The following is an 11,479-nucleotide window of genomic DNA, read 5'->3' on the forward strand; positions in this document are numbered from 1 at the left end:
TTGTATCTTCAGAATTTTATTCTTGAGTGTTTTTCATCCCCCTTGGGCAGATGATTCCCACAGAATTTTAGGTTATTAGATTTTTTCATTTCTCTCCTATTCTACTTTTCTCTCTCTCCTCTCTTTAATTCTCTGTCTCTTTTCTCCCTTATCATTCTCTCCCTCTCCTTTCCCTCCCTCTCCTCCCCTCTCCTCCCCATTCCTCCAATCCCCTCTTCTCCTTTCCTTTTTCTCTCTTCCTCTTTTCCTTTCCTCTGTTTTCTCTCCTTTCTCATTTTTTCCTCTCCCTCTTCTCCCCTCTCCCTCTCCTCTCCTCTCTTTTCCTCTCCTCTTCTCTCCTCACTTCTCCTTCCTTCTCCTCTCCTCTTCCCTCCTTCCTTAACCATCCCCCTTACACACCCACACCCACACCTCCACACATACTATGTTTGACTGAACCCATACCTAGCTTTTCTGTACTGATACTAATCAAAGGTCCAAGTTGTCTTGTTTACTAGTGCTTTTTTTTAAACAACCCTGCTAACATTCTAGGAGATGAACCTTGATAGTCTTAGAAGCAGCCTGACCTTAGACTGGGGTCAGGAGGACTTGCGGTCAAGTTCCATTTCATTCTTTTACTATCTGTGTGACCCTGGGCAAATCATTTAACCTCTCTGGTTCTCAGTTTCCTAATCTGCAAAATAAGGAGGTTGGAGGAAATAGACTCTACTATCCTTTCCAGCTCTAAACTTAGGACCTTACAAGTCAAGAGAAGAAACCAGATTATTGATCTATGAAGGAGGCACAAGTTGGAGGGGCTAGAGTTCAGGCTGATCAAAATGGCGCTCAACTACAACTTGATTCCTGTGGACCCTTTCTTTGCTCTTGGATACCACATTGTAGCCACCTCTGGTTTTCTAGTCATGAGTTTGGTTTTGTTTTGTTTATTTTGCTTATAAATCATATGGTTTGGGCACAGGTAAACAAACTGTAGCATCTATATGAAATGGAATATTATTACTGTGTAAGAAAATAATAAACATAAGGAATTCAAGAGAAACACAAGAAGACTTGGAGGATGAAGAGAGAAATGAGCAAAACCACCTACTGACTCCATAGTGGAAATGATCATACTAACATGGGTCAAGCATGTCAAACAAACATGCTTCTGGAGAACTTGGAACAAAACCCACCTTTCTCTTGGTCTGAGAGGTGGGGACTGGATGGATGAAGGTTTCTGTATGGTGTCAGATGCTCTCAGGATGTCACCTAAATGTTTTTCTTTGCTACAGAGAAAGGCTTAATGTGGGTGTGATGAGATTTAAAGAGAAATTCTTGTGGTTTAAAAACAAAAGGCAAACAAAGTTAAAATGAATAAAGAATGAAAGGGTGGAAGCAAGGAAAAAAGGAGGAAGAAAGGAAGAAAAAGGAAGAGGAAGGAAGAATGAATGAGAGGAAGAAAAGAAATGACAAAAACAAATGAAAGAGGAAGGAGGAGAAGGAAGAGTAAAGGAAAGAAGGAAGAAAGGAAGGAGGGAGAAAAGAGGAAGAAAGGAAGAAAGAATGAATGAAAAAGAAGGATGTTTTCAGAATTTCCGACCTGTCCCAGAGCTATTCATCAGAGCCAATCCCTATGTCCCACGGCACTGATGAAAATGACAGGAAACATCATAGAGCAGGGAAACATGGAGATTGCCATCTCCTCCTGTTTGCATATTTAATGTACTATGGAAAGGAGTTTTAACTCACTGAGTTTAACCACCATGTTATTCTGGGTATGGGAAAATCATACGGATGGCTAGATTCTGTAAACTAGCTTAACCCAACCAACATGATGAAGGAACACCCCACCGCTAGAGCACTTGTAACCAATGATTCTTGCATGTTTATATGTACTGGAGGGGGGACAAGCTAAAAATAAACCTAGAATTCTGCAATGTTAAATAATCAGATAACAGCAGCTTGAACCCCTGAGGTACCAAGGCATCTTGTTATCACAGGAGTCCATGAGTTAAGAAGGAGAGAGAATCAGCTATAGCTATCCATTTTGCAAATGGAGAAATTGAGGCCCATTGGGTGGAGGTAATTTTCAGATCAGGCAACAGAATGATGGAAGCTTTGGCTAGGAGGTTAGGATGATGCCTCTTCACTTAATTTAATTGTTCATTTCTCCAGACTGCCCTACATTCTGTTCTTGCATCAGTAAGTGGGAATATGTAGCCAACTGATACATTAACTGATGCTGCTGGAGAGTGACATCATTGCTACTGATGTTGCTGGGGATAGAATGAGAGAATCATAGGGTTAGGGCTTGAAAGTCTCTTAGAACTCATTTTGTAATCGGGGATACTGAGGCACAAAGGGGTTAGTGTCTTGCCCAAGGCCGTGCAGGTAGCATCAGAGCCAAGATCAAATCCAGGCCCACAAGATTGATATGCCTGGCTTTCTTCCCATCACAAATTCTAAGACAGAGGTATCACCTCCGTGCAAGGGTCTGTAGTGTCTGCTCTTCTGGGGGGCTAAATCTATCTGTAACCCTAATGTATTTCTCACATTTCTTTCTTGTACCCATTTATAAGGAGCTGCCATGAGCGTGTAAGCAGTCTACCTCCAGCCAGTAGACATCAGCCAAGTCTCCATGACAACCTCAAACTTCCTCCCTAGGTCTTATGCTCAGTCTAACATTTCCAAAGCCCTCTTTTAGGCCCTCAAATGCATTCCTACAAAACCATCACCAGAAACAAAAACAACCCGGGGCCCTCTGAACCTGCTCTTGGCTGAAAGAATGGAAGGGGGTGGGGGCATGTTGGTATAATAACTTGTCATGGGATACAGTACAGGGGAGGGGGTGAGACTGCAAAGAAAAGGAGCTTAAGCCTTTATTAACAAGCTCAGACCATGAAGAATTTAGCCACTGGAGAACTGTGAAAGGTGAGAGGCTCATTTGGGAGAGAAAGAGAGTGTGTGTGTAGGACAGAGGAGAGGAATTAAGATTCTTGCTTCTGAAAACCACCTTCCACTCAGTGGCCATTAGGGATGGTTGGTTTGGCCCTTTATTCCAAGGACGGGCCTCCTTTGGTTTCTCTCTCCCACATTTTCATTCTGTCCTAGCTTGGTCTTCTGGGGTGGCAGGAAGACAAAAAGATGGAAAATGGATCAGGTTCTGAGAGGAGGTCCGTGAAAAGAGAATGAGTGGGTGGAAACCTCAGAAAGCACCAAACTCCACCCTGGCCAAACCAGGCAAATTCCCAGGATTCCAGGCCACTGTTGCCCCTTCTCTGACCTTTTAGAGAGCTGAAGTATGCCACCTGATCACCCAAGCCTCCGTGCCTTTGGAGCCTTTCCCTGGCAGTAATGCAGCAAACTTCTATCTGATGCCGATTTTGGGGAAAGTACTGACCGAGAGATCAGATGACAGAGTCATTAGTTACTTACTACTATCCCACCACCTATAGCAGCGGCTGCTGCTGCTAATTACGCAGGGCTTTAAGGTTTACCCTGATTTACATAGTCCAGTATTTACCTACTTCCTTTTCTAGCTTTATTACTTATTTCCCTCCTCATACTCTAGGGTCCATCCAGACTGACCTTTCTGCTCCCATCCATACCTTGCACTGGCTGTCCTGCCCCCTCACCTGGAATTCACCCACTGATGCTTAGAAGCCCTAGGTTCCTGCAAGGCTCAGCTCTAGAGCTGCTTCCTACAGGATTCTTTGGTCTGCTAGCTGCTAGTGACCTCTAGCAAATTATCTTGTATTTATTTGACACGTATCTCTCTTTGTGCAGCTTGTCTCTCCTATAAACTCCTTTGGGCTAGAATTATTTCACTTATATCTGTATGTATCTGTGACTACTAAGTGCCTCACTCAGTGCCTGGAACGTAGTAGGTGCCTAATAAGTGCTCATTGATTGCTTGCTTGAGAGGTGTCCTGAGGAGGGAAGATGGTTTCTGATTTAGAGGCTGGGGAAGAGAAGGCTCCACAAAAGGGGTGACATTAGAGTTGTTTCATAGATTGACGTATGTCAATATGTCCTCTGACATAGCTTGATTAGGGTCATAGGATCCCAAGGAATCTTGGAGACCACCGAATCCAGCCCCCTCCTTTTATTAGATGAGGAAACTGAGGCTCAGAAAGCTCAAGAAATATGTCTAGGGTCACATGGCTGTTAAGTATATGAGGAGGCATTCGAACTTAGGTCTTTCTGATCCCAAGAAGGCTTAGAGTTCAGCGTCCTATCTGCTTTACTACACTGCGTCCCAGGGACGTTGGAGGTCATCCATTCAACCCCACAATTTTATAAGTGAGAAAAGGAAGATGAAGAAGCTGAAACTACTTCCTGAAGGGCGGTGGAGGGATTTAAAACAGCTCGAGGTGGAGCTGGGCTTGGCCAGAATAAACAGGATGTGCCCCTGGGTTATTCCCAACTCAAATGACAGTCATCAGGCAGGACCTTAAGATCAGGCTGTAAAGATAGTTTGGGGTCAGATTGCAGAGGGCTTTAGAGTTCTTTATTTGGGGAAAAAAAGCCTTGTAGGATCTTAGCTCTAGGGCGAGAAGGGGCCTTAACGGCCCAGAGAGTGCATGCTTTCCCCTATGGTCACACGCATAGTAAGTGCCATAATAGAGTGAGATGGGAAGAGACGGTGCCTGGGAAAAGAGGATTTCTGGTTCTGGACATGTTGAATTTGATGGCTGTCCAAGATGCCTAACAGACAGTGGAAATGTGGGTCAGGACAAAAACATTTCTTGCTAGCTAAGCGATCAAAGGATATAAATAAATCATTTTCAAAAGAAGAGTGAGAAACTATCAGATACCAAATGAAATCATGCCTCATATCACTGGTAATAAGAGAAAAGCAAACAAAGGCAACTCGGAGGCAAATTAACAAAGATGACAAGAGTCAGTGTTGGACGGGCTGTGGGAAAATAGGCACATTGGTGGGTTCTTGAAGCTAGGAAGTGGTTTGGCTGTTCTGGAGGAATCACGTGAGGAAAGTAACCGAACTGGTGGTTCCCTTTAGCCCAGTGATCGCTATACCAAGCACGAACCTAAAAGAGGTCAAAGTCAGAAGTAAAGTTCTGAATTCTAATAAAATATTCATAACAGCATTCCTTGTGGTAGTGAACAATTGAAAGCAATGCAGGTCCCCATCAATTGGAGCGTGACTGAATACTCTCTGGTACACGAATGTAATGGTGTATTATTGTGTAGTAAGAAATGATGACTATGAGGAATTCAGAGAAACCTTGGAAGATTTGCATGTACTGAAACAGAGTAAAGTAAGTGGAACTAGAGGAACTCTCTAATAATTCATATGAAGAGGATACTGAAAGGAAATAATGTAACAACTAAGACAGATGAAGAAACACACCTTCCCCCTTCCCTGCAGAGAGACGGAGGAACACGAAGGCAGAATGTCACCGACATTGTCAGGCGGTCACTGTCTCAGTGGTTTTTGTTTTATTGTTTTCCTTTGCTGTAAGGGAGGGCTTCAATTCCAGGGAATATATCTAGAAATGCCTGTGATGTGATAAATCTTGTTTAACAAATTAATGAATAACACATGCTTAAACAAATAATGTGGGTCTGTAACTTGGGAGAAAGCTTGGGGTTAGATATGTAAATTTAGAGGTTTTTGCATGGAGCAAGAGTTGAAACTGTAAGAGGGCAGGCGATGATAAAGGAGAGTATAGAGAAAGGCCTATGGAGGACAGATAGATAGAACCAGCCAGGGTCACAGGGCAGCAAGAAGAGAAATGCTGAGCGGGGCAGAGAATGATCAGTGGCAGAGACAGAACCCATTATAGAAAGGGAAAGGAAGAAAGTAGCAAGAAGCAGGCTGGTGTTGACAGCCCAAATGTTGCTGACAGATGCAGGGAGGGAAGAAGAAGCCACTTGACCACTGACCACTTGATTGGCCACTTGGCCATTGGTGGCCTTTGAGAGGAGTTTTTCAGTCCAGTGTGAAGGATGGAAGCCAGAAGGTGTAGCGAGGTGGAGATTACTCTTTCAAAAAGTCTGATAGTGAAAGAGATGAAGAGGTGGCTTGTGGGTAGGAGGTGGGCGAAAAACCTAGGTTTCAGGAAATAGGGTTGTGTTTTTAAAATTTATTTGTTGCTTTTGTTTGAAGAGAAATGAGACTTGAACAAGGAGGCCATTGAAGGAGAGATTGAAGATGCATGGAGGTAGGGATTGTCATAGGATCATGGATAACAGGGGTCTTTAAAATGGAAATTAGTGGTTGCATAAATCTGTCAGCCACCTCATTTTACAGAGGAGGAAACTGAGGCAATGAAAATTACTTGACTTGCCCAAGGTCACAAACAGGAATCTGGAACCAGATGGGACCTCTGAGGCCATTGAATCCAAGCCCCTCATTTCATTCCCTGTCAGAGTAACCCCAGAGGAGGAGGTAGCTTTCCAAACTCTGCAGATGCAGATGTGTTAGGAGCTAACAAGAGCTTTTCCATACTGACTGAAGATAGGGAGAGCGTAGAAGGCCATGTCTGGTAAGGAAAAACTGGAAGGAGCCGCCAGAGTTGGCTGTGTGACAGTATCAGGGTATTTGTAGCAGGACCCTGAAGATGAGAATCACGGAATCTCAGCATTGGAATGACCGCTGGCCTTTTAGCGTAGTGCAAACTTGGACAATAATCCCCTACAGTAGGTGGACACCTTGCCTGCAGTGCTCCAGTGAAGGGAAACTGATGCCCTCCTGAAGCCGCCATCCATCTTTCATATAAAACTCTCGATGTCGGGATTTTTTTTTTTGTCTTTCATCAGGCTGAAATTTGGCACTTTTCATCCTCTATCCATCATACCTTGTTCTGGCTTAAGGACAGCTAGGGTGTTGGGCCTGGAGTCAGAAAAAACTGAGTTCAAATCTGAGCTCAGACATTTAGTAGCAGTGTGACCCTGGGCAAGTCACTTAATTTCTCTTGGCCTCAGTTTCCTCATTTGTATATGGGGACAATAATGGTCCTTACCTCCCATGATTGTTGTGAGTCTGAAATGACGTAACATTTGTGAAGCGCTTGGCACAGTGGCTGGAACATAGTAGGGGCTTAATGAATGATTGTTTCCTTCTTTCCTGTCCTCCGGGGCCAATCAGAACAATCAGAACCCTTCAGTGTGAAAGCCCTTCAGATGCTTGAATGCAGTAATTAATATGACTCTTCATCTCCTTTCCTCCCATCCAAAACTCTCACTTACTCCTTCAAATAATCCCCATCTGTCATGATCTCAGGGTCATTCATTGGCCCGGTGGATCCCCCTGGACATTCTCCACATTGCCAACATTCTTCCTAAAGGCTCCAGAACAGAATATGGTCCTGTGGACATGGTATGACTAGAGCAGAGAACAAGAGAATGATCACCCACCCAGTCCTGGGCACTCCGGCTTCTCAATGTAGTCTAATACTTAACTGCCATATACTGTTGACTCAGACTGAGCTTGTGGCCCACTGAAACCCCCAGGTCTTTTTCAGACCTAATCTCCATCTTAAAGTTCTGATAGCTCTCTCTGGGGATGAGGGTCATTTCTTAGTTTTATATTGATTCAAGGCCAGAACAGTTGCAAACTAACCAATGTATCAACTGCGTCTAACTGTCCATGCAATGTTCCATTCCCCCATCTCTGGCCCCTTGGGACCAAGGGTGGTCATTATAACTGACCCCATTACACGGCATCGTCTCAAGACTACATTCTTAAAGTCACTGGGCTTCCAACCTCGGATTAAAAGCTAGCATCCCTAAACTCCCACACACTGTTTATTACAGTACCAGGGAGCGTAGGATGTCTGAGGTGGAGGGGACTCTCAGAAGTCAGCTGGTCCACCCTGTGCCAGGAAGAGACCTTCTCTCCAGCACCCCTCTTCTGATGCTTAGAGGATGGGAGGGGAGGGAGAGAAGGGCGCCCGTATTGGCCTGCAGAGAGGCTGGGTGCTTTTGGTCCTTCTGCCATGGTGAGGGAATGACTATGAATGCAAAGAGTTCGGGCTAGTCTTTCTTCTACAACAAAAGTTGAAAGAAAAAAGGAATCTCTTTCCTGCTAAGGGATGTAAAAATATGCCTTTAAAAGTGGAAGGACTTCAAAGTAAAAACAAACAAACAAAAACAAAAGAAGAGGGAGCTGAAGAGGGAACCAGGTGCCCTGATGTGTGTCAGGGGATGGGAGGGTGGAAGAAAATAACAACCACATATAACATGTATAATAACCATAATATATATTATTGTATCATATCACATCACATTATATTAATTATATTATGTTATGTTATGTTATATTATAATTTAAGGACAATATGAGTGACAAATGTGGGGAGATGAGGATTAGGTGATGGACTCTGCCTGCAGAGGGCTGAGCTGAGCCATCTTGAGAGGAGGCAGGGCTCCAAAGCCCTGCCAGGTGAGAGGTTGTTGGGTCAGAGGAAGGAGAGTGGTGGCTGGTGACTCTGCTGAGGAAACCAAAGGCAGCTGTTTGCCAAACTGTCAGTCAGTCAGTCAGCAAGCCTTTGGATGTACCTACTATGTGCCAGGCACAGTTCTAGGCTCTGAGGAGAGTGAGGCAGAAATGAAACAGTCTTCACCCTCAAGGAGCCTCTGTTGCATCAGGTGCACATAGCCATGATGGGAGTGGGCAAACTCACTCCCCACTTCCAGTGATTCATCGCGGGGCACATTATACTACCATAAGAAAGTTAGCAAGCATGGTGGGGATCTTGAAGTCCTGGGCAAGAAAGTGAAGGCCTTAGGGGCCCCAGGGGACTTTTCATCATGTTTGTCCATTAAAACAGGAGTTTTGTTTAGAGCCATTTTTTACAGGTATTTGGAGGGGTTTGGGGGAGAGTTCAAACAAAACAGGAGTTTTGGAAGAGAAAGACAGACTTGAGGAGTGAACAGCTACTTAAGAATAGTTTATCTGAAAACAAACCAAAATTAATTTTTGCATCAGGGCTTAAAATGTAGGTATGATACACTCTTGGCTAGGGATGGACTGTATGTACATAATAAGGGTTAGAAAAGCATATTTACTCAGATATTTGCAATGCTAATAAAAGAAAGGGACCTAAAACTGGAAAGGGGGAGAGTGGAAGGAGAAAACAGCCTTTACATATTCCCAATCTCAGGACCACAGAGCATGGTCACAGATAGTAGTAGAGATGCCTGGTAATTCTCAGGAGTCAAAAATGCAAGAAAGAAGTCAGCAATAGAACCTGGGGCCACAGAGGTCCATACACAAGAGCACAAATTATGGGTCATAAGCAAGATGAGTGAGAGAGTCCGAGGAAAGGAGACATTTTGTCTTCATCTATAGGATTGAGACTTGAAGGGATGGGACTTATGTCCAGAATATAATTTTAGAAATGTATATGCCTGATTAAAGAATCACAGAAAATGAAAGTGTCCCAGCATTGGAAGAGACCTTAACCACTTCATCTAAGTCATACCTGAACAAGAATTCTCTTTACATAAAGCCTCCACACCTCAAGTATGGAGAGAACCCATTAACTCCTTAGGCAGTTGATTCCATTGTTAGATAAGGTGAGTGTGAGTGTGTAGGGGTTGGGGGGCGAAGGGGGTTGGGGAGATCAAGGAAGGCTTCCTGGAGGAAGTGGAATTTGAATTGAATTTTAAAAGACACTGAATAAAACACTAGTTTGCTGATCTGGGGCTTAACATTCTAGTCCCATCTTTTCCACTAAGGAGCTGCTTGCTCCCGTATATGTCCCTTCACTTTGCTGAATTTCAGTAGCCAAATGAATATAAATGGGGAGGAGGGAGGGTTCTCTTCCAGCTTGAGCATTCCATGATTTCCAAGTGTTTTTGTTTTTATTTTTTCATTCCCTGCACCCAGCCCAGAACTCTACAGTGGACATTCAATCAGTACAGGCTAACTGATTCACCACCCCAGAAAGGCTGCTTTGGACTCTCAAGGCAGCATCAGCTTGTGTCCCGGCGCAAGCTTCAGAGTTATCTTTAGCAATTCTCAGCATGTCCTGGGATGATTGACTCCAGGAGCCACTGACTCAGACCGAATCCCTCCAATTTTGCTTGGTTTGATGTTTCCCCAGGCTTCAGGAGCAAACACAAAAAAGCCCCAGCTAGCCTTGGGCTCCAGTGCACACAGCTGGCAGGGCCCCAGTCGGGAGCTCAGGGTGCCTCACTTGGTTACAAAGCTGGATCTGCTTCTTTGCCCTTGACCGAGGCGCACTGGCTGATTTCTCATGAAGCAGGTTTTTGAGTTAGAAGGTTGAGCCTGCAGGATTATGAGGGCTACTGAAAACATATCTCTCAAAATAAAATCGTAAAAATGTAAAAGAAACAGGAATCATCCTTTCCCTTTTCCTCTTTCTAAAAGACAAGCTATTTTTTCTAGAACTAGGAGCTCCTTACCTGTACTATAGGACTTGTTAGGAAAAAAAAAGGAAAGAAACTAAAGAAATATTCCCTTGATAATCATAATACCCACAGTTGGAGAAGTGCCAGCAATCTTTTAAAATCAGTCATATTAAGAAATCACATATCCCTAGTGGGGCTGGGATCCCAACTTAGAACTCTCTAGCACTATGCAGATGCCCAGGGAAATGCCAGTATGGGCCAGGACAGGTGCCCAGGTGGACACCTGCAAAGGGAAGCAGGCAAACATTCTTTCCCCAGCTGGGAAGTAGGGGAGAAGACCCCACACCATATTTGCTCTTACCTGATTTGACCAGCATGGCTCGGTACAGCCCTGTTGCCTCGGGGGGCACCCTTATCCCCATATCTCTCTGAGCCATGAGTGCCGGCCGGGCACGGGGGAAGCTAGTTGAATCTCGAAGGCTGCACATGCTGACAAGTATGCGTAGCTTTTTGGCAGGAGCTCTGCTACTGAGCTGTCTCTCTCTCTCTCTCTCTCTCTCTCTCTCTCTCTCTCTCTCTCTCTCCCTTTCTCTCTCTCTTCAGTGAGATCTTTTCAGAGACGGAAAGCAGTCATGTGAGATGGGCAGGCTTAGCACAGCCCCTGCCCTCCCCTGCCAGGCGGTACATTTTGATCTACTCCTCTCACAAAACCTTTCCTGGGTGATTTCGGGGGATTATGTTACTGTTGAGAGGGCCAGGTTGCTGGGATCCCAGGGCCAGCATGGATGAACAGCTGCTTTTCTTTATGATCTTCCTGGAAGGAAGGTAGGACAGGTAGCATTACAGATGAGGAAGCTGAGTCACAGAAGGATCAAGGTTCAGATCCTGGCTTTGTTACTTACAATCTGGTTAAGTCACTGGGGCATCACTGAGACTCTCTGGGCCTCAGTTTCCTCACTTGTAAAATGAAGAGACGAGACTAGATGACCTCCAAGTTCCTTCTTGGGGGCCAATAACCAGCAGCCAGGTGGTGCAATGGATAGAGTTATGGCCTGGAGTCAGGAGGACCTGAGTTCAAATCTGACCTCAGATACTACCTGTGTGGCCCTGGGCAAGTCACTTCACCCTGTTTGCCTCAGTTTCCTTACCTGTATTA

The 11,479-nt window shown here is 44.6% G+C and overlaps 1 protein-coding gene across 2 annotated transcripts in view; it reads right to left on the reverse strand.

Annotated features, from left to right (window-relative positions):
* FAM107A (family with sequence similarity 107 member A) overlaps positions 1-10,856 on the reverse strand; it is a 31,231-nt gene extending 20,375 nt beyond the window's left edge. For both annotated transcript variants that reach the window (XM_027863691.1, XM_027863690.1), the window contains exon 1: positions 10,685-10,856. In XM_027863691.1, the coding sequence (XP_027719492.1) occupies positions 10,685-10,811 (127 nt within the window). In that variant the 5' untranslated portion in view covers positions 10,812-10,856. The remainder of the gene's footprint in view (positions 1-10,684) is intronic.
* Between the last annotated feature and the right edge of the window lie 623 nt (positions 10,857-11,479).

The sequence above is a fragment of the Vombatus ursinus genome, unplaced genomic scaffold (assembly GCF_900497805.2).
Source record: "Vombatus ursinus unplaced genomic scaffold, bare-nosed wombat genome assembly UNPS02014773.1, whole genome shotgun sequence".
NCBI classification, from domain to species: Eukaryota; Metazoa; Chordata; class Mammalia; order Diprotodontia; family Vombatidae; genus Vombatus; species Vombatus ursinus.